The 23,041-nt window shown below is 36.0% G+C and overlaps 1 protein-coding gene across 2 annotated transcripts in view; it reads left to right on the forward strand.

The window, feature by feature from the left end:
- The window catches only part of GPATCH2 (G-patch domain containing 2), a 173,886-nt gene that overhangs the window by 94,514 nt on the left and 56,331 nt on the right, over positions 1–23,041 (forward strand). For both annotated transcript variants that reach the window (XM_028104728.2, XM_028104729.2), the window contains exon 6: positions 11,581–11,648. In XM_028104728.2, the coding sequence (XP_027960529.1) occupies positions 11,581–11,648 (68 nt within the window). The remainder of the gene's footprint in view (positions 1–11,580; positions 11,649–23,041) is intronic.

Genomic DNA, 23,041 nt, shown 5'->3' on the forward strand with positions numbered 1-23,041 from the left:
CTCACATGAGTCTGGTTCTGTTTGGTCTTTTGAGGTATCACGCTGGTACCCATGACTGAATCCTATGGATTCCAGTCATTTGCCCCTGATCTACAAGTTCTGTGCTTCTTTGAGTCCCCCGCACTGGGTTGCAGATATTCCTGGGTCACCCAGGCTGGGGCGACCGGTAACATTCTCAGGCTATCTCTCTAGCCCCCTCCTTCCACAGATGTGGCATTTTTCCTCCTGTGCCAGGTTGGGCAGGATGCCAACTCAAATGTGGCCTCTCTTAGAGACTTGCCTCCTCATCAGCTGTGTCTCAGGAAGCAGACTTTCCTCAGTTCCCCACACTTCTCTGATCTTATACCTCACCTTGCCCCAGACAAGTGGGAGCAGTTAGAACATGGGTTTATAACTTACTCCCCCTACTTCAGCTTCAAGTCTCCTTTCGTGGCCCACAGGAGGGGGGGGCAGGAAGCACCACAGCCCCACCATCATGGGCAGAAGGGGTGCCTCTTCATGCTGTAAGTAGTTAGAGGAAACTGTATTTGCATCTCCCAGGCTCTTGATACAGAAACCCAAAAGCAACAAGAGTTAGGGATTTAGTGAAGGTGAAAATACAGTGATTTAAAATATGAAATTATTGGGGCGCCTGGGTGGCTCAGTTGGTTAAGCGACTGCCTTCAGCTCAGGTCATGATCCTAGAGTCCCAGGATCGAGCCCCACATCGGGCTCCCTGCTCAGCAGGGAGTCTGCCTCTCCCTCTGACCCTCCCCCCCTCTCATGTTCTCTCTTTCATTCTCTTTCTCTCTCAAATAAATAAAATATTAAAAAAATAAAAATAAAATAAAATATGAAATTATTACTTCCTTTTTGGTTTGTTTTTATTCATTTTTATTTTGGGCTCTCTCTTCCTACTGGAGTTGGACAGTATCAACTAGGTGGATAACCTAGCGTAAATTTGGAAGCCGTGCACATAGATTATTTTACAGAATGAACCATATTCCTAGATTTCCAAAACTTTATTACTTACCGAACTTTTTTTTTTCAACAGACTTCTAGTCTAGTCAGGCTTATTTCTTCGTTTCCAAACTATATACCCTTATGATCCATACCTCGTATCTGTGTTTAGCATATAATTGCCCTCCTTCCTTCAGCTTAACCCCTACCTCTAGCACTCAGCATAAGCCCAAACTCCTCCCCAAATCACATTTGCTATGTTGGGCCTTAATGATCTCTCTTTTGTGGACTGCTGTTGCAGTTCTGAACTCAATATACACAGTTTAGCAGTTGTTTAATCTGCATTGATTTCATGTTTTTTAAGTTTGCAACCTATTAGCTAACAGGGTTTTTTTGGTTTGTTTTTTTTTAAGATTTTATTTACTTGAGAGAGAAAGAGCATGAGCCAGGGTGAAGGCAGAGAGAGAGAGGGAGTAGCAGACTCCCCGCTTAGCGGGGAGCCTGATACAGGGCTCAATCCCAGGACCCTGGGATCATGACCTGAGCCAAAGGCAGATGCTTAACCAACCGAGCCACCTAGGTGCCCCTAGCAGGGTTTTATATTATGCAGTTTTTTAGGATATTCTATAGCACCTAGCACTGTGCTGGGCATATAAATTAGATGTTCAGTATCTCTTCTCTTTCAGTGGATTCCTGACCCACCTAATGGCGTGTTTTTGATTTTTTAAGAAGAAAGGTAGAATTTAATGGCTTTCAAGGCATCATCATCATTATTATTCATTAGGGATTGAGCTTGGTGCATGTAACAAGATGCTCAAATAATGGAAGTTTGAACAAGAAGGGGTTTTGTTTTGTTTTTTCCCTCATGTTATGGGAAGGTATTTGATGGCTGCATTATCCAGATAAAGGATGGCAGGTTGGAAACCTTTGATTCTTGTGATCTTTAACTCCTACTCAAAAAAATGGATGTTGTTGCCTACATCCCAGGCAACCTAAAGTACAAAGAAGGGCACAAGGCTCATGCCCGCCAAGTAAATCCCACTGAAATAATTTTCCTTAAAAGCTCCACCAGTGATTGCATGTACTTCTTATTGGCCAGAACTTACTTCACATAACCACTGCTGACTGGCTGATTGATTGTATTGTGCAACCAGAGTTAAGCTAGATATTAGCTTCTTTCCATTTCAAGTAAATTCTACTGATAAGCATCCCCAAAATATGGAGAGTTTTACTGTGTGATTTTTTTGCTTGAAATATATGTTGGCCAAAAGATATTAAAAGTTAAAGTTATTACTTGGGATTTGTGTTGCCAATCAAGAAGAAGGATAGTATGTACTATACTAAGATTATACAGTTATTGATTAACTGATATTTGATTTCTTTTTAATTAACTCATTCACTCATTTATACCTTAAGGAATAGCTTGCATAATTTATACCTTAAAATTAGTTTGCATACTTGCTGTCTCATTCCCTCTCAAGTTACTGTTATGTGCTTTTTTTTTTAAGTTATAGAAAGATTTTAATGCAATTCACAGTATAATAATCTGGTCTCGAAATTCATTATGTTTGCCTGTGTGTTTGCTTCAGGAGAATAGCTTATAGAATATACTATCTTAAGTGTTTTATTTGCTGAATATAAACATATTAAGATAATCAGTTTTAAAATGTGGAGACTATCAGCATTTTTCTTATAAATTACTATCAGTGTATCCTTGAGATTCTTAGAAACAATCTTTTAAACATCAAAACCAGCTGTAATTTTTTTTCTCTTAATGTAAATTAAGATTGCATACAATATCACGATCAACTTAAGGTGGAAAGAAATTGACTAGTTTATAAAAAAACAGTTTGAAAAAGAAAAATAATATGCAATTCAAAAAGGCATATGCACAACGATTAATATTGTTATAAATTATCAAATAATTAATACAGAAAAAGAATAATTTTAACTACTGAAATGTTAATCATGTGTTTCAAGTATAGCTTAAGTAATATAGAACTAAGCACTTAAATGTTTTCCTAGTCTGCTTATATTCTTAAAGTAAATTTTTTAATATATGTGATAAAGTTTTCATCCAAAAAACCATCTTAATTTTTTATGTTATCAATTGTGTTTGCTGAATATCATAATTATCTTTACTGCTGTTGTTACCCCCTGACCTCCTCTAACTACAAAAAAAATTAATTTCACATGTGCCAAGCTTTTCAGTATGTTCAGTCATTAGGAATGAGAACTATTGAGTCTCCTTTTTGTTTTTTAAGTTCTATCCTTCATATAATAGACTCTGTATAAGCTAAGCTCCAAAGAGAAAACGCTTTCTAGCTTCTATTTTCTGCATATGTGACTCCTCTTTTTTTAAAAAAAAAAACTTCTGCAGAATAGTGGGAGACAAGAGGGGAGACTTCAAAGCACCCATTTGAATTTTTATTTATTGTCTGAAATTCCTTTAAACAGTTGAACATTACTTATAAAAGCATTTTGGATGTCCAGACAGATAAAAGGATTTTTATAAACAAATTCCCTGGCAGGAGCCACATTACGTGCTATATATTTCAGGCTAATAATAAGAGCTTACTGTGGGTCAGTGTGCCATATCCCAGTGGTGTCTAGTGAGATGGAGGGTTATCTTATATGTCAGCTAGCTAACCCTGTGAACAATTTTGAGCAGGCAAGATAATGGGACTGAATTTTGAAATGAGGGTTGAAATACACTGAAGTATTGTCACATGTGAGAACAATAACTTTTTTAAAATAAGTGTAGTCACCTTTTGACTCATTAGGCATATTTGATAATAATTTTTAATGGGGTATATTTTAAGTGGATAGATTGGGTGGAGTATGAAGTGAATCATATATAATTGTATCTTTAAATAGATAAATAAAAAAATCATAAATTCTGTCCTGCACAGGAGATTTTTATTAATAGAAAGCTACTGAGCAAAATTGGAAACATTTTTTTCTTTTCTATTATGATTACTGAATTAACATTACTTGATACTAGTAAGGTTCAACTTCTTGATTGTAATTTTAAGTTTTGAATATAAAATACTTCTACTCAAACATAGGTGCAGTAATACAGAAATCTGCATTTCCAGGACAATATCTTCATAAACCATTATATAAAGTGTGTTAATGCCTTTTTTAAATCTAATTCTTTAAAGGATTTTTTATTCATTCTTTCTTTGTATTTCCCTGCAGTCAGTAACCAAAACTAAATATACACTTAATTTTGAGAAAAAGTTTGTGCGTGTATGCAGGTGTGTGTAGTGACTCTCAAGAAAATATTTATTTTTAAATGTAGATATGATTGCTCAATATGAATTGAATACGATAATCCACATGCAATCATGGCATAGAAATTAAAATTTTAGAAGATGCATAGATACTGAGTATAATCTAAGCATGTTGAATTGGGATGAAATTATAAAGTTTTTTTACACCAGCTTATGTACATTTTGTTTATTATTTCGCATTTGCTTTTATAAAAGGCAGGTTTTATGTACACTGGATTTTGTATGAATATATGTGGGCATATCCTTGTTTTTCCGAAGCCCATAACATTGCAAGCATCATAAGTGAGTGATTTAGGAAGCCTTTGGTCAACCAGCAGAGGCCACTCACAGCTTGCTACTAAACTGGACGGCAAAGTGAAACTCCTTCTTTAATCACTATTTGCCATCCTTCCAAGCTGGCTAATTTTTAGTTTCTTAGTCAAAAAAAAATTATTATCATGGAGCAGTATGAAAAAAGTTATTGCTGTATTTGTTTTTTAATTACGTAGTGATTAATCTTTTCTATTAAAGCATTTAGATCATTCATTATTAGTCTATATCAGAAATGAGAATTTATGCACTTAATAATTAGAAGTATTATTATTCTAATAGGCCAATCATTCTAAATTCTTAATTATAATGCTGACTTTTTAACTAGGGAAACTGTTTAAGGATTTAAAATAATTACATTGTTTAGTTTTAGATTAAAAACGTAACAATTGCCAATGTTGTCATATATATATATGTATGTACGCATACATATTTCTAAACCTGCATCAGTTTAGTACAATTCGCATTTTGACGATTCTTTTAGAGAAATGTATGTGCTGTGTTACTTGAACATGTGCCAAGCTTACTTCCGATTACCCAAAGTCTGTCTTCATTCACCTCTTCTGGTTGATTCTGGCAGCCAAAAGGTTAGCATCTTCTCTTTTAACACAGACAGATTCCTGCTAGGAGGGCTAATCCGTAATTGAAAGGCAAGCTTTATTTCCTGTGATTTTTTGATACTAATTTATAAAGTCTTCCTGGTTTGAAGGTGTAATCTCACATTTACATTGATACCTGCTTATGAAGAAAAAAAAAAATAGTCCACGTTCTCTAATTTTCCATGTTCCTTCGCGTATTCTCATCATGTCATGCTTACCCCTCTCTAGCACAATTTTGAATTTTTTACTACTTTGGCCGTAATGCCTGGTAGTAAACTATTTCTTATTCCCGTTAATCAATCCATAACACTTGCTCACAGCCTTGTTTGGGCCACTGTGTTCATCCTTGCCTATATCTAAGATAGCCCCACAGGTTACCCTAAGTTACAAGTGAGAACCAGAGTATCATCCTTGGATGTCTAATTCTAGGCTGAAGGTTTTCCAAGAGTATATTCTAGATTCACGCAAACATCTCTTGCAGCAAATCCCCAAATACAGAAAACACTTGTTTTGGTGTATTGTTTCCTTTGTGTAGTCCCGTAGGGGAAAAAGTAGTAAGTTGTGAAGAGGACAGTTGAAGTTCAGATCTAGCTCTGTTTAGTCTTTGTGAGCTGGGGCATGTGCCCTCATCTGGTATTTGAGAATAATGTTACTTACTCGCTCTCTCCCCCTTGCCTGTGAAAGCCCCTGACAAGCAGGCAACTATAAAGTTTAGGCGAGTCATTATCATGAATAATAGCAATAATATTTCTACCAGTTATATTAACTCTTTGATGTGTCATGGTGGTCATTATCACACTTTATTTATTCATGTTTACATCCTTCTGAGAAGGATTAAAAATAGCTAAAAATATAATCGAACAATACCTTGACAACCAGGTAAAATCATCAGATTCATACACTGTGTTACATCCACTACAATATAATTTAGCTAACATGAAGGCCATGAATAGTAGATGACACATAGATCCTAATAAGAGGCTAAAGATTTACGGTGATCTCTCCCTCCTATCCAACACATTCCCAAGCACACATCAGGCGTTCTGCTTGTACCTACTACTTTTTAGTTTCTTGTAGCCAGTAAAGAGGATTTTTGCTAGTCTGCTGTATAAATACACATTTTACTTTAATAGAAATCTAGACACATGAAGGTAAAATATGAATTAGTACATGGATTACTTGCTGATTTTTTTTTTTTATTATTCTTTAAAAAAAAAACCATCTTGGAATGAAAGGGGTTCCTTAAACTCAGGACTTTATCATGACATCCAAAAAATTACTCATTGTGACAGTATAATAGTCACCCAACGGAATGGGAACTCTATACCACTTATTATATAATAAATATAAGGCTAATTTTACATATATAGTAGGTAAATATTTGTTGAATTGTATCAAGTAGAGTGGTTTTGGGTTTCAAACATGGAGAGTAGTCAGTCAGTTACTACCTGAGCAGAAGGATCACCCTGAGAAGTAAGGATTGGATTAGAGAAGGGCTTTGAATGCATTTCTCATTAGCTTTAATTTTACTTTCAGCATAGAGCTATGGATGGCTCTGGAATGAGAAAACTGACATGTGAAAAGCAGTGATTTAGAAAGTTGAATTTGCCAAGTTGGTAAGATGGATTGGAGCAGGGAGAGAGAATTGCATACAACTCCCTTCTCAACCCCCCCATTCCTCTTAAATCAGATAACTACTTTGTTTCCCTTAAATCTTATAAACGATACCCATTTTATGCTCCCTGAATTATCATTTTTGTGTATTGCTTTAAAAATCATTCTAAAGTAATTTTTATTTTTTTGTACATTGTTTTAAAAGTAATTCTAGTGTTATCTTCTTGGATGTTTTCCATCCCCAAAGAGATTGTGCCTTTTGTGAATTGTGACCATTCTGTAATATTATCTATGCGAATAGGTGACACAATGAAATATTTTACTCATAACAGAACTTTTTAGAACACCGATATAAAACTCATTTGAAATATTTTTGGAGAATCTTTGTGTTTATTTTTCTGTAAGGGGTTAAGAGATGAACATTTTATACATCTGTTTTAACAGCTATTACTTAAAATTAGTTAATACAAATCTTTCAGGATATTATTTTCTTATGATTGATTTTTAATGAAGATAAATGTGTAACGAGCAACTATAATAAATTCCTTCCATCTCTCTGCCCTCCTCCCCTCACTTTTACCCCCAGGGTTGCAAGTCCTATTTTTAAGCCTGGTTTTATTAGTATCTGTCACATATATTTGATTGACGCATTTGTTGAATGTACCAGGGGGTCCTTCATGCAGAGCCTGCTAAACTTTGAGGCCTTGTTTCTTTCTTCCGAGAAGTTGAGTCAAATTAATACTGGTCCTTAGAGAAGCAGAAAACTTTTGGGTCTTGACACACTGGCAGCTTGAAGGCTCATGCAAGGTCTCCTTATAGCCTGGAGGCCGGGCAGATTTGATGGACCAGTCCTCACAAAATTGAAAGGCCTTCTTTCGAATGGCAGCCTGCCACCCTAAGTATTTGTCAGTGGGGGTACTGAAGCAGAATAGCATTTGAAAAGCAAATAAAATGTAATTGTATATAAGATCAAAAATGTAATTGTATATAAGATCAAAGTTGAAATTGTATATAAGATCAAAGTTGGAGGAGAATGACTGGATCAGAGGGAGGAAAGAAAGAGTAACGGCCTCTCGTATTTATGTGGGGCCGTAACACTTCCTGCATTTACAGAAGGAACCTTAATCCTTGAAAATACAAGTAGGATATCATCCGTATGGAACAAGCTTTTCATTAATCCGTTGTGTCTCAGATACGTTTCCCTGATTTGGGAAGTAATTCTTTCAAGTATGTAATTGTAGAAGAATGGGGTGGGTTTGATGACAACAAAATGACAATGAGATATATAACCAAGTGTTCTGTTTATCTTCTAAGGAAAGTTATGAAATTGGTGTCAATAAATCAGTGACAGAAAGAATAAGAAATTGTCTTAATATATCTAATGAAATGGAGAGAATAGATATTTTGTCATTGATGTCATTTAGCTAAATGTCCCATATATTCTTACCTACTGACCTTCTGAATTTTGACAGTAGCACTTTCTTTTTTTTTGTTTTGTTTTGTTTTAAAGATTTTGTTTATTTATTTGACAGAGAGAGACACAGAAAGAGAGGGAACACAAGCCGGGGGAGGGGGAGAGGGAGAAGCAGGCTTCCCACCGAGCAGGGAGCCCGACGCAGGGCTCGATCCCAGGACCCTGGGACCATGACCTGAGCCAAAGGCGACGCTAAATGACTGAGCCACCCAGGCGCCTGAACAGTGGCACTTTCTTGTACAACGGTTACTTACTTTTCTACTGTCACTGTGATATTCCTATTTTCTGAGGTTGATCACTTGATTGTAAACAACAATAGCAAAAATTAAGACCCATGTGATCTTTTAGCTTTCCAGGTTGTTTCACAATCCACAAAGGCCAGAAGTTGGCAAATGCTTTATTATCTAGAGGTCACCCATTCCTTTCTAGGTTGGGATATCTTTTTTTTTTAACTTCCTGATTTGAGGAATAAACATAGGTAATGAGAAGAAATATACCTATTTTATTTAGGACTGTAGTCACTATTGATGTAATAACATTTAAAAATGAATTGTAAGAATTCTGGGCAGATAGTGTGATGTCTAAGATTGTCATCAGTAAATATTGGCTAATTACATAAATGTCTCCAGAGTCTTATTAACAAATAACGAGAGCTGGACTGTGGAGATACTGTTTCTCATGAAGAACAGAATACCCGTTCCCTATCTAATCTTGTGGACTAAAATCTGCTTTTTCTAACAAATAAACTTTACTCTGTGAATATTTTATTGGATATTTTAAAGAGATGATGTTTTTAAATGTGTTCTTTCTTAGACATTTCTGGAGTAACTGGAAGCCATATTTTTTTGAAAATAAAATAATCACCATACTTGTTTACTAGAAATTATTACTTGGATGTGATGTTTAAAAAACTGCTTCATTTATTTTTATAAAGAGGATTATCTCACCCTAAGTTATAAATTTTTAGAAAGAATTTTATAACAATGTTTCTTGATATTTTATAATACTTTGAATTACCTACTAATAATCCATGCTTCCATGCTTATTTTATTTATTTTTTTAAAAGATTTTATTTATTTATTTGAGAGAGAGAGAAGAGAGATAGAGAGCACGAGAGGGAAGAGGGTCGGCGGGAGAAGCCGACTCCCCGTCGAGCAGGGAGCCTGATGTGGGACTCATCAGGATCATGACCTGAGCCGAAGGCAGTCGCTTAACCAAGTGAGCCACCCAGGCACCCCATGCTTCCATGTTTAAAATACACTGGAACTTGAGTAACTCTAGTACTGCTTTCCATGGACTGATTTCTGTATTAAGATCTTATTCTCAGATTTTCAGTATAGGGTGTCTAGTCACAAAGTCACAAAAGGTTCCCAGAGTAAAAACATTTTACTCCTGAGGCAGACCGGTGACATGAACCCTGAGATCATCGTGTGTGGACCTCAGCGTTGCATAATTTCATTTAAAAATAATCCTAAATTATGGCTGTTGGCATATCTTCAAAAGTAAAACAAAAATTGACTTGAAATAACAGTAAAGGGTATTCACCCCTATTTTTTTTTAAAAGGGCCACACATTACGTATATATGTAAAGTCATTTAAATATCTACCTTTGATCCTGTAAATCTTTTGTGTGTTATTTGCCGCAATTGAATTGAGCTTATCATTTATACATATATGATTTCTGAGAAATACACAGTATGATTATTTCTGACTAGATTGAAAGCTTACATTTGTATTGTGGGATAAATTAGTTAGAAATTCTGTTTTATTGTATTCAGTTGCATTGTTTTCATCAGGCAATTTATCACATGGGTGTATGTGAAATTTCTTCATTTATTAAATTTCAGATTATGTATTTCAAGCCAGAGCAAGACTTAAACATTTTTCCATAAGTATAGCTTCAGGTAAACAGGCAATTTTAGCCCTGAAAATAGCTTCTGCTTCTGTCAACACGTTGTTTATTCTTTCTCTGAGATAAAAAGTTCAGTTTTCTGATATTTGTACCAAGATAAAGTCAGTAAACAAGATTAATATAGTGTGGAAAAGGTTGTCAGCAGCCCTGGCAAAGGAAATAAGTTGCCTGTACATAGAACATACTGTAAACTGAATAAAAGTGTCAGGTCCACCACGAGATAATGTGATCATGAACCTCTAACAAAGCATGACATAGGCACAGTCGGCTTTTCTCAGAGCCACAGTGTAGAAAATGGATTACTGTATTCCGGGGATGCCCACTGGAATAGCATGAAAACCTCATTTTGAGATGAATGCAGGATGTAGTTCTGGAGTTGAGCCACCTGTTTACCTGTGGTGCTCCAACCGTCGGATTCTTGATGTCATCATCTGCGCACATTTGCAATATTTGCATTTCTTGGAATTTCAGAGTGTGTGCTGGTATCCTTGTGACCCAAGTGATAAAGGAATAAATCATTTTTTGCAAATGTTAGGTTTTTTTCAGAGGCATTTTTCTGCCTCATCGGGCTTTTTTCTGATTGTATACTTTAAGTGGCACTTTTATAATTGTGGAGGGGCTTTATTATTATTATTATTATTATTATTATTATTATTATGGCAGAGCATAACTTAGGACCTTTTGTTGTAAGATATGTCCTGTTGACTGTGATTGTAGATTCTTTCTTGCATGGTGCTGCTCACGTTCCGTTTTGAGAATCCTCCATAAAACAAAAGTTGTGAGTTTTTTTTAACGAGAGTGGCTTCTATTACAAAAAAAAAATTGAACCTTCCGTTCTTTAGCAGATTTTTCATTTTATTTAGGAATAGAGGAAGAAAACATTGTTCTTTTAGATGAAAATACATTTTGTTCTGTGTAAATATACAGATTATTCTGACTTTATGGGAAAAGGACTCGTGTCTCCTTCCTTGACTTAGGTTTTTGTATGCATTGAAGAAGTGTGTGCTATAAAACATGTTATTTATATTTAGGAATTAACTTTGGTTAATTGGTTTTGGGAAATACCGTTTACGCAACACTAATTAAGTGAGCCTCCTTTTTTCACATATGATTAAATGTGTGCACAGTTGAGCAATATTTGGAAACAAGAGTCAGTGGTCTGGTTCTTAAGAAACATTTTATTATAAAGGTACTTTTAAAATAGTCTAAAAATTCTCTCAGAGGAACTACACTGAGCCATAACAAGAGGCCATTCTTACCAGGAAGGAAATGACCCTTTTGGTCCATGCAATGTTGTTTAGCTTTTGAGAATTAATATTTTATTCTCCATTTTAGATTGGAAGCTCTCAAATGGAAATGTCCCTAGTGTTCAGGGCTGTTGTTGTTTTTCCTTTAGAAACTCATCTGTGACATTTTTTGTTTCAACTCTCCTTTCAGGTGAGCACCCCTGGTCCTGTCAGTAACAAAAGGATGGTTCACTTTTCCCCAGACTCTCATCACCATGAGTGAGTACGCCCTGATTTTTAGGATCTCATTGGGGTAGTCTACGTCTTCCTTGTGGGAAATTGAGAGCTATTGCTAATAAAGGTAGTTTAATTTTGCACCTTTCTTAAGAAAGACTAAGTACCTTATGCCATTGACAGTTATGCAGGAATCATTTCAACCCATGGCAGAAATGTAAATAAAGGTTTTTGAATACAATCATTCTTTTATTTGTGATAGATTGTGAATTTCTACATTTTCATTACATTAAGTAGCATCAAGCTCTCCTCCTACTCATCCCTGCTCTCTCCCTTCCTCCCCACTCTTTCTAAAGCACTAAAGTGCAGAGGAAGTGACTGCTGAACTCAGTACTTCTCTGCTCTCCGCCTCTGCCCAGCATGAGCTATGAGGGGACCAGAATGTATTTTCATTTAACAGTAGAAAGGAGAGTCTAATTTACTAAATAATCCTAAAACTTAAGCAATTGAGCTTTAACTTTGGTGAGTTATTGGGTGAATTTCTAGGTGCTAGTTCTCTTTCTAAGTATATCTTTATTGGAAGAACTTGAAAATGTTATATATTTTGGGTCAATATCATGTCTCCTGTGAAGGTGGTTGAACTTGAAAAAGGCCGTAAAATGTGGAAAGACATGAATTAATGATTGAAGGAATTTTTTCTGGCAAGCAATCCTATTAGGATCCATTAGAGCCTAGCTTTTAAATCCATTCCTTAGCCAATGTAAAATAAATTATTGTTCATCAATAGCTTGTTTTACATAGATTATTAATATAAATATAATGTATATAATATAAAATATTATTTATACAGATTATTAGTTTCTGTAGTACTTATTTTATAGATTACAATATCATAATCTCCCTTTTAATAGTTTATTTCATTCATATTTATTATCCTATAAGACCTTTTCTCTATTGTCTCTCAAACAGAAAGAAAAAAGAGTGAAGCTTTTATTAGCTCAGATCAGCAACCAAAAGACTTGTGTATTTCCTTCTTAACTTTTTGCTGTGATATGAATCAAGAACTGTAGCAAGTAGATGGAGAGCTGTTTTCAAACCAAAACTCGCATTTGGTGACGGTTGTAAATGCACTGAGGGCGCACAGGTCTGTTTGTCACTATTGTGGTCCCGTCCTAACAGTGGGCAGTGAGTAGTTGTTGGGTGATTGAAAACGTGGAAGTATGAATTTAAAATGGGACAAGTTGGATACTGCCAACTGAGTATTACTCCTCAAAACACTTCTCAAAATACCTCGTGGTATTTTCCTAATGTCCCTTCCTCACCAATTTCCCCAGTGGTTCTTAATCACTTAAATAAGATTCTCTGCAGTTGGAACGCAGATGTCACTATTTTTAGAGCTTCCTTGGTTACCCTGATGTGTTGGAGTACCACTCTGTCGACAGTCAGGACTAAAACGGAGTCACCTTACTACCTCACACCCTACATGCTGCCAGTCTAGTCCAGTCTCTTCAGTAGCTCATGCTCGCCCCATCTTTTGCACTTCCTGCCTCCTTATTTTAAATAAGCTCTGTTATCTTTTATATTACTGTAGGATCCTAGGGAATCTTTCTGTCTCTGGCTTCTTTTTTTATAAAGATTTTTATTTATCTGACAGAGAGAGAGCACAAGCAGGGGGAGTGGCAGGCAGAGGGAGAGGGAGAAGCAGGCTCCCCGCTGAGCAGGGGGACCCCGATGCGGGACTCGATCCCAGGACCCCGGGATCATGACCTGAGCCGAAGGCAGACACTTAACCAGCTGAGCCACCCAGGCGCCCTTTGTCTCTGTTTTCTCACTATTTGAGTACATACTACTTACTTCTACTACTTAAGTTCAGTTTTGATTCTTTTATTCCCTACTTATAAGCCCCCAGTATTGCCTCTTGACAATGAAGAAGCCTCGTCAGCATATTATTAGACATTCTCCACTATCTGGCTCATTACCTTTCCACCTTACCATTATCTCTCCCTCATAGATAATGGTCCAGCTCTATGGTCTGCATCTCTTTCCTGAATATGACCTCTACTTCACTGTCCCCTATAGCCTGGGATTTTGCTCTTGCAAATATTTGGGAAAATATCTGTTTGGGTCCTTTGCCCACTTTTGCTAGTGAGTTGTACAAGTATCCTATATAGTTTGGATATTAACCCCTTATCAGATAGGTGGTTTGCAAATATTTTCTTCCATTCCATAGGTTGCTTTTTTATCTTGTCAGTGGTTTCCTTTGCTGTGCAGAAACTTTAGTTAGATGTAGTCCCACTTGTTTATTTTTGCTTTTGTTGTCTTTGCTTTGGTGTCAAATCCAAAAAGATCATTGCCAGGAACAATTTCAAGGAGCTTTTATTATTTCCTGTTTTCTTCTAGGAGTCTTAGGATTTCAGATCTTGTGTTCAACTCTTTGATTCATTTTAAGTTGATATTTGGGTATGGCATACAATAGGGCTCCAGTTTCATTCTTTTGCAAGTTGGCTGTTCAGTTTTCCCAAACCATTTACTGAACAAACTATCCTTCCCCAGTGTATATTCTTGACTCCTTTGTCAAAATTAACTGACTATATATATGCATGGGTTTATTTCTGGGCTCTCTATTCTGTTCCATTGACTTTTGTGTCTGTTTTTAGCCAGTTACATACTGTTTTGATGACAATGGCTTTGTAATATAATTTGAACCAGGAAGTGTAATGCCTCTAGCTTTATTCCTTATCAAGACCGCTTTGGTTATTTGGGGTCTTTGTGGCTCCATACAGATTTTAGGATTGTTTTTCTATTGATGTGAAAACTGCCATTGGAATTTTTGTAATGATTACATTGAATCTGTGGATTCCTTTGGATAGTATGGACATGTTAGCAATATTAATTTTTCCAGTCCATGAACATAAAAGATCTCTCCATTTACTTGTGTCTTCTTCCATTTCTTTCATTAATATTTATAGTTTTCAGTGTACAGATCTTTTACCTCCTTCACTGAATTTATTTCTAAGTATTTTATTATTTTTTTAAAGATTTTATTTATTTATTTAACAGAGAGAGAGGGAACACAAGCAGGGGGAGTGGGAGAGGGAGAAGCAGGCTTTCCGTTTCCATTGAGCAGGGAGCCCAATGTGGGGCTCAATCCCAGGACCCTGGGATCATGACCTGAGCTGAAGGCAGACACTTAATGACTGAACCACCCAGGCGCCCCCTAAGTATTTTATTATTTTTTATGCTATTATGTACGGGATTGTTTTCATAATTTTTCTTTCTAATAGTTTTTTTGGTAGAAACAACTGATGTATGTGTCTTGATTTTGTATTCTGCAACTTTGCTGATTTTGTTTATTAGTTCTAACAGCTTTTTGTGATAAAGTTTTTAGGGTTTTCTATTTATATATCAAGTCATTTGCAAACAAATATAATTTCACTTTTTCCTTTCTGATTTAGGTGCTTTTTTTTTTTCTTGCCTAATTGCTTAGGACAGGGCTTCTAAAACTAAGTTGAATTGAAGTGTTGAGAGGGGGCATCCTTGTCTTGTTCCTGATCTTAGAGGAAAAGCTTTCAATTTCTCACCATTGAGTATGATGCTAGCTGTGGGCTTGTCTATATATATGGCCTTTGCTATGCTGGGGTACATTCCTTGTATAACCAGTTTGTTCAGAGTTTTTATCATGAAAGGATGTTAAATTTTATCAGATGCTTTTTCTGCATCCATTGAGATGATCATATGATTTTTATCCTTCTTTTTGTTAATTTGGTATGTCACATTTATGGATTTGCAGATGTTAAACCATCCTTGCATCCCTGGAATAAATTCCACTTGATCATTATGTGTGATCCTTTTAATGATTTTGGTTTGTTAAGATTTTGTTGAAGATTTTTGCATCTATATTCATCGGGATATTGGCCTATAATTTTCTTGTAGTGTCCTTATCTGGCTTTGGTATCAGAATATAACGCTGATCTCACAATGATGCAGTGTGGAAGTATTCCCTCCTTTTTTATTTTTTGGAAGATTTGAGAAGGATATTGTATTAATTCTTTTTTATTTATTTTCAACTTAAAAATTGTATTTGCTTAGAGGCATTAGAATGTCAACAAAACAAAAAAAATGCAGTTTTTTTCTTTTTCTTTTTTTTCTGCAACTACAGAGTGGTACTGAGTTAACAGAACAGTTATTTTGTATTAGCTGCCTCAGAGACAAGGGAAAATGAGAACAGTACCATTCCTATATATAAATTTGTTGTGTGCACCAACAAGAAGCTGCTGTAAATTTCTGTGCCAATTTACAACCCCCATACTGTACCAGGCAAGGCTAGTGGGTATTGAAAATACCAACAGGACAAGGCTATCTAAAGGCACATGTGGTAGTATGTTAACCATACAAAAAAAGACACTGTACAGTTTAAAACCATAACTTACCCAGCCTTACATTTCAATTTTTTTTCTTTAAAAGGAATGAGTTGTGTATAAAGGGCGTTAAGTGCTTTATAGACAAGAAAAGAACAAACCTGTGCTAGAACCAACTTATTCATCATCCTCTTCTTCATCATCTTCTTCCTCTTCATCTTCCTCTTCTTCCATCTTTTTTCTTTATTTTTCAGCCTTGATGACTCCCTTTTTTGCCTCAGCAGGCTCTCCCATAGCTGCTGTCTCCCGTAGGCAGCAGTCTCCTTTTTGTACTTGTCTCCAGCCTTCTCTTCATAAAGCTGTTGTCATCTACTGCAGAGTTATTCCACTTCTGTCCCTGTTTCTTTGCAACGTCACCAATGGATAAGGTGGGATGCTGATTTGGGGGTGATACTCAAAACAAAGCAAGAAAAAGTCCACAAGAGTCCTCTTGAGTGCATTGGGTGAACTTCTTTTGGTTTCCCCTTAAGGAGGGATATAAGTTTTCATTTTTCTTTCAACATGGGCCTTTTCCACGTCTTCAATTTTTTTTCCTTTTTTTAAGATTTTATTTATTTTAGAGAAAGAGTGTGTGCAAGCAGGGGGAGGAGCAGAGGAGGAGGGAAAGAATTTCAAGCAGACTCTGCACTGAGTGCAGAGCCTGACATGGGACTCAGTCTTCTGACAGTGAGATCATGACCTGAGCCAAAACCAAGAGTTGGACGGTTAACTGACTGAGCCACCCGGGTGCCCCAATTTTTTTTTTTTTTTTTCATTTTGAAAGACATGGTCTTCTACCTCTCTGAACCCTTCTTAGAAAACTCTGAGAAGCTAACTGAAGTACCCAGATGCTTCTTCTTGTGCTTCTCCTGGAAAGTTTGCACAAGGGATGCATATGATGGAATTTTGCCCCTCAGCTTCTTGGGACCTTCTTTGCCCATGTTTACTTATTTTTCTTCAATGAGGCACAAAGTCATCCAGTGCCTGTCTGGCTCTCACTTGTACCAGAGCTGTCTTTGTGGAGCTCAGTGTACTATAATGGCTATCTATTAGTTCTTCTTTAAATGTTTGGTAGAATTCACCAGTAAAGTCATATGGTCCTGGACTTTTCTTTGTTGGGAGGTTTTGTGATTACTGCTTCAGTCTCCTTACTAGAAATCAGTCTGTTCAGATTTTATAATTATTGTTTGAAGTTGGTAGACTTCTGTATTTCTAGGAATTTATCCATTTCTATAGTATCTAATATGTTGGCATGTCATTGTTTACAGTAGTTTCTTATGATCCTTAGTATTTCTGTGTTACCAGTTGTAATGTCTTCTTTTCATTTCTGATTTTATTTATTTGAGTTTTCTCTTTTTTTTCTTAGCTAAAGCTTTGTCTATCTTTACAAAATCTAGCTTTTAGTTTCATTCATCCAGTTCTATTAACTTTTCTATTTCATTTATTTCCACTCTAATTCTTTCTGCTAGCTTTGGGCTTAGGTTTTTGTTTTTTGTTTTCTATTTATAGTTCCTTAAGGTGTAAAGTTATTTATTTGAGATCATTTTTTCCCCTAATATCCTAATATAGGATTTTATCACTGTAAACTTCCCTCTTAGAACTGCTTTTGCTATGGTAAGTGTTCACATGCCCATTAAGAACTTCCTCTTTGCTTGCTATAGTCCTATGGACACAAGCCCCATTGGCACTCAGAGCTAGATGTTTTGGGGCCCCATCCAAGGGTGGGAGTCCTAAAAGTTGGGACACTAGTTATGTGTTCCAAACCCTTTGCTCCTCGGGGAGAAGTTGAGAATTTAGGGTTCCCCCTGAGTATATGGTCCAGTGCCAGGGGTGGGATTTATGGTGAAAATGTGTCTCAGCCTTTCCTACCTACTTCAATGTGGGTTTCTTCTCATCTGCCCAACATGTAGGAGTCACTCAACTAGTTTCTGGATTTCTCTCAGAGAAAATTGTTCCACGTGTAGCTGTACAATTGGTGTGTCCATGGAAAGAGGGAGTTCAGTAGCCTCCTCTGTCACCATCCTTATTCCTAGCGGCCCCTTTCTGGTTAGTGAACGTCAGCAGGAGTTTAAAGTCACAGACTAAAGTCACGAGTGGCCAAGTTGTTTGCTTAGGCGTTAGGGTTCCTTCAAAAATGTAATAGGTTTCAGTTGTGTTTATGGTTGCAATTTCTTACGTGGAAATGCTACTGGCCTTGATGTTCTTTCTATATCCTTACTTAACTTTTAGCTTAAAGGCTTCTGCCCTGAGGCCATGTGAAACAATGACCTCCAGAGGGCAGGTACCTGTCTTTAAGAAACCTCTAGTAAGCGGGTTCACCCTGTTTGTCAGAGAAATCCTACAGAGAGGCACTCTGAGGGAGGTCTAGACCAGAGCCCTAGTCATGGTAGTCATAACCCCATTCAGTCTAGGGTCCATGCCTGCTTCCACATAGGAGTTCCAAACCTGATTTTCCCACCTGTGGTTCCCTTATGAGTCTTTCCTTAAACTTGAATTGTAAGCTGTAGGCTGAAAGTACCTCTTTTAGCAAATCTGTATTTTCATCCCTTTCTTTAGGCCTGCCCCTTACCTGGGTAGAGGAAATGAAGAAGGTGCCTTGTAGACCTTCTACAAGTTTCTTTTTGGGAGACACCATAGGATACAGCATTATGGGAATTTTATTTTACACTAATAAATAAGTACACAAGCATATTTTGCACTAGACACACATACACACACACCCAGTCCCAGTTGAGTTACCTGTTAGTTACTAGCCACTTTCTCAGTCAGTTTAAAACTGACACATTTTGCTTCAGTTTGTCTCTTTCATTGTCTTGGGGAGGAAACCCAATATCTGAAATTTTCCTAACATTTCCTTTAAAAGGAGAAGGTATATAGTTTTCGAGGCAAGTGCAGGCATAGTTTAGTTTCCCCAACTTTCTTGTCCAGATAATTAAGTCCATACTTTCATTCAACCTGCTCCCTATTATATAGTCACATTCATAAAACTGACTCTTGCTGCCACATTTGGTGTCTCATAATAGAAAAAACAAGGTATTCATACCCTTCGGATATGCAAATAATTTCCAAGGCAATCCTGGTCACCAAGAGTTTTAAGGGAGTCAATTTCCAGATTCCTTTGCATAAATATATACCTCCTTCTTTTCTGAAATCATTAGCCCTGGTTATTTTGCTGATTCTTATTTTTCACAATTGCCTCTCTTCCACTTTGGAAAAAAAAGACACTCCCCCCTCTTCCCCCACCTCCCTGTCCTACTCTTACTTTAGTACATTGTTTCACAGTGTAAAATCCTTTTAGATTCCAAACAGAGGGACATTCCAAATATTGTGCTGATATTGATGTTGACAGATTGACTCTAATGACCAAATCACAAAACCTTTTGCAAATTAGGTAGTTTCTAATTCTTTGTTTTTAGCAGCTGGTAGTTTGTTAAAAATACTCCTTAATCTAAAAAGCATTGTGTGATTTTTGGCATAAATCTCTGAAGGAGTTCAATAATCAAATGACTGCTCTAACCAAATTCTTTTTATTTCCACTCACCAATTTATGTGAACAAGGTTTCTGAGCACTCAAATAGATAAAAATAAAAAGTATGAATAGAATTGATGCTAAAGGGTAATATTCATCAATGGCTACACAAACTAGTTTGGGGGAAAAGATTTTTTATGATACCATTCCTAATAAAATTGTATTATTTTATGTTTAGGACTATCAAAATATATTTATGCTAGTTTCATTAATTAAATACTAATGATAACTTTTTCAGATCTTAAATAACTGTTATCAACTAACAGTAGTTATCAGGGTTGACTGACCGATAAATTCATCAAAATAATTTATTAACTCTAGTTTTATAGTCACAGAAATTTAAGAAAATTAGATAGATAGATAGATAAGACACACATTATTGTTGCAGAGGAATATGGCAAGGTTACTGATAAAAGGCTTTCAAGCATAAAAATATATTACATTAGGATAAACTTCTGTGTGACAGTGATATTAGAAATTCATGGAGTTCAAGAACAAAAATAAGCCAGGTAAATTTTCAACTTTTAAAGAAGGAGTTTTCATGGTGTTTTGTTTTGTTTTGTTTTCAAATGCATTGATGGTGGATATCAAATCGGTGATGATACTTGGTTTCCAGTGTGTATGTTTAAGAGTGGTGGAATGGTTTTCTTCTAAAATATTAATATATACAATTGAGAGAAAACTAATCTTTTGCAAATATTTAAATTTATGGTGAAAAATTTTAGATTTCCACCTGAAATATGTGAGGAGGGTATTTTCATGACTGCATCAGACAACGTGTACACAAAAATGGTTGAAGACCAGTCTTGTATAGAATGGTTGCAGGAAAAAGTAACAGAATGTTCCACAAATAATGGTTTAAACAAATTGCAGTTTAGTTTACTGACATTACCGGAAGTCTGGAAGTGTAGGCATTTCCAGGGCTATCAAGGAGCCAATGCAGCCTTTAAGGAATCCTTGGTATTTTCCACAGAAGTGCCACCAGCCATTTTCTGCACCTTCTATATTCTCCCTTGACATTTTTATTTCTACTTGATTATAGTATTTATCACATTATTCTCTAGAATATGGTTACTATATACATGCTTCATTTACCTTAGTATAGACCATGAGTTTGCCATGGTTGGAGACTTCATCTTGTTCTTCTTTAAGTTTCTAACAACATGCAGCACAATGCCTTACTCATCAAATCATAGGCTCTGGGGTCAAGGTTATCCAGTTCCCCTACTGACTAGTGAGGAAAGACACACCCCCTTCCTGATAACTTGCACAAAAGCATGGGGAAAGCACAGACTAACCATCCTGTCATCCCTACTGCAGTTTACCTCAAAGCTGTGATAACTTATCCGAAAGAATGGCTAGAAATAGTCATTAAATTACCAAATATTCAGCAACTCCTAATTGGAAGTAAGCAACAAGTACTGCTTTCATTCAATTAACTGTGATTCTTCTAAGTCGCTAGGTGTTTTGCTTTAGAAGATCACCTCGAAAACAATGTGATACAGCAGTACTTAAAATAATTTTACTTCATAGAATTTCACGCTTAAAAACAGATTATAATGAATAAGGGAAAAAATATTTTACAGGCTCCAACACAATAATGTTTAGGAATTTCAGTTTTGAAACCATGTGGTTATATGGTCATGTGGTCAACCAGGTTTTTAGGGTAGGGCAGCCTAGAAATGACCAATCGAAAGAAGCAGGGCTGCTGAGCTGGGAAGTGAAAAAGGATGTTTTCAGAGTTAATAGAAGGAATGCCCAGCAGGGCACTCAATGTGGAAAAGCATACATCACAGAAAGTTTGCAGCTCAGTTTATGAGAGTCGTAGAAGTTGGTCAATAAAAGTTTGAATTGGGGCGCCTGGGTGGCTCAGACGGTTAAGCATCTGCCTTCAGCTCAGGCCATGATATCAGGGTCCTAGGATCGAGCCCCATGTCAGGCGCCCTGCTTGGCAGGGAATCTGCTTCTCCCTCTGCCACTCCCCCTGCTTATCCTTTCTCTCTCTCTCTCTCAAATAAATAAATAAAATCTTTAAAAAAATAAAAGTTTGGATAGTTTCTATAAAAATTGTATCTGACAATAACTTCAATTATAAAAAAGACTTACTTATAGAAATTTGGTGAACAGCCAACTTTGCTGCACACCTCAGAATATGGAATCTCAGTTTTAAAGGTAAAATAAGATGTGCTCTGTGCAGATATTGAGAAGCCTTGCAGAGTGTCTTAATTATGAAAGTGTGATTGTTAATAAAATAAACCTAACATGTAATAGTCACATATTTGTATTTTGTATAATCTTATATAATTGTATATATATTGTATAGATAGTCCAGTTGTTAATATGTTAGGTCTCTTTGAATAGAAAATATTTAGCCCAGATAAATGAAATATTCATTAACTACAGAAAGGTACACAAAGAGTGACAAGAACCTCAATCCAACTAAAGCAGAGACAGAGAAGAATTTCTGAGAAGAAATAACCATGTTAAGTTTTGAAATTCACATTTAATTATCCTGTTGACTTTCTGAAAATACAAATATGAAAATGAAGAAAATAAAATTAACATATGACTACATTTTTTTTTAAATACTGAAGGCTTCATTTTTGCAGTTACTTTCTATTCACTCTACCACCCTTTCTATACTAACCCTAAATGGTTCCAGAATTTTTCCCTTTTTTCCAATCACTTATGAGATGCCTGTTTTTAAATTGAGTAAATATGATATATTAATTGATTTTTTTAAAGATTTTATTTATTCGTGAGAGACAGAGAGAGAGAGAGGCAGAGGCAGAGGGAGAAGCAGTCTCCCCAAGGAGCAGGGAGCCCCATGCGGGGCTCGATCCCAGGACCCCGGGATCATGACCTGAACCGAAGGCAGATGCTTAACACACTGAGCCACCCAGGCACCCTATTAACTGATTTTTAAAATGATATTTATATTTGCTTTTATTTCATTTTAAAGTATAGGACATTTACCTGAGGCATTATATGTAAATCAAAACTTATTTTAAATGCAAGTGGGTAACTACCTGTAATCCTATGATGAATTCCTTTATAAAGCTAATATTTAAACTTTATTTTATCTTTTGTATAAATATCGAGTTTGCTTAAAGCAAGATTTGCCTGGATTAAAGGTTAGTTCATTGGGAATACTTTCATACTTTGAAATTTAGCATCTATTGCTTTATAAAAGTAAAAGTGGCTTTAACTTTAGATTGAGATAAATAAAATATACTGGATATATATATACTCCTCTGATTTACTGTGATTCTCTTGGGAAGTCGTTTTAGCTTACAAGTATCTTAATTTTTATCTCTGGAATAAGGATAAGAACAGTCTTTTATGTAAGATATTTTTATAAGGTACTTATGTAAAATACAGAAAAATTATTAAACTAGGTGTAAAACATTTTAGGATGATGATGTTAATGTTTCATTTGGATAGCATATTGTATTTTCCAGAGTATTTTCATATGCTCCACTACAGTGTTTTTACTGCCTCTCTGAAGCAGT

The sequence above is a fragment of the Eumetopias jubatus genome, unplaced genomic scaffold (genome assembly GCF_037043125.1).
Source record: "Eumetopias jubatus isolate StellerSeaLion01/CBP00866 unplaced genomic scaffold, mEumJub1_p1.0 scaffold_12, whole genome shotgun sequence".
Lineage (NCBI taxonomy): Eukaryota > Metazoa > Chordata > Mammalia > Carnivora > Otariidae > Eumetopias > Eumetopias jubatus.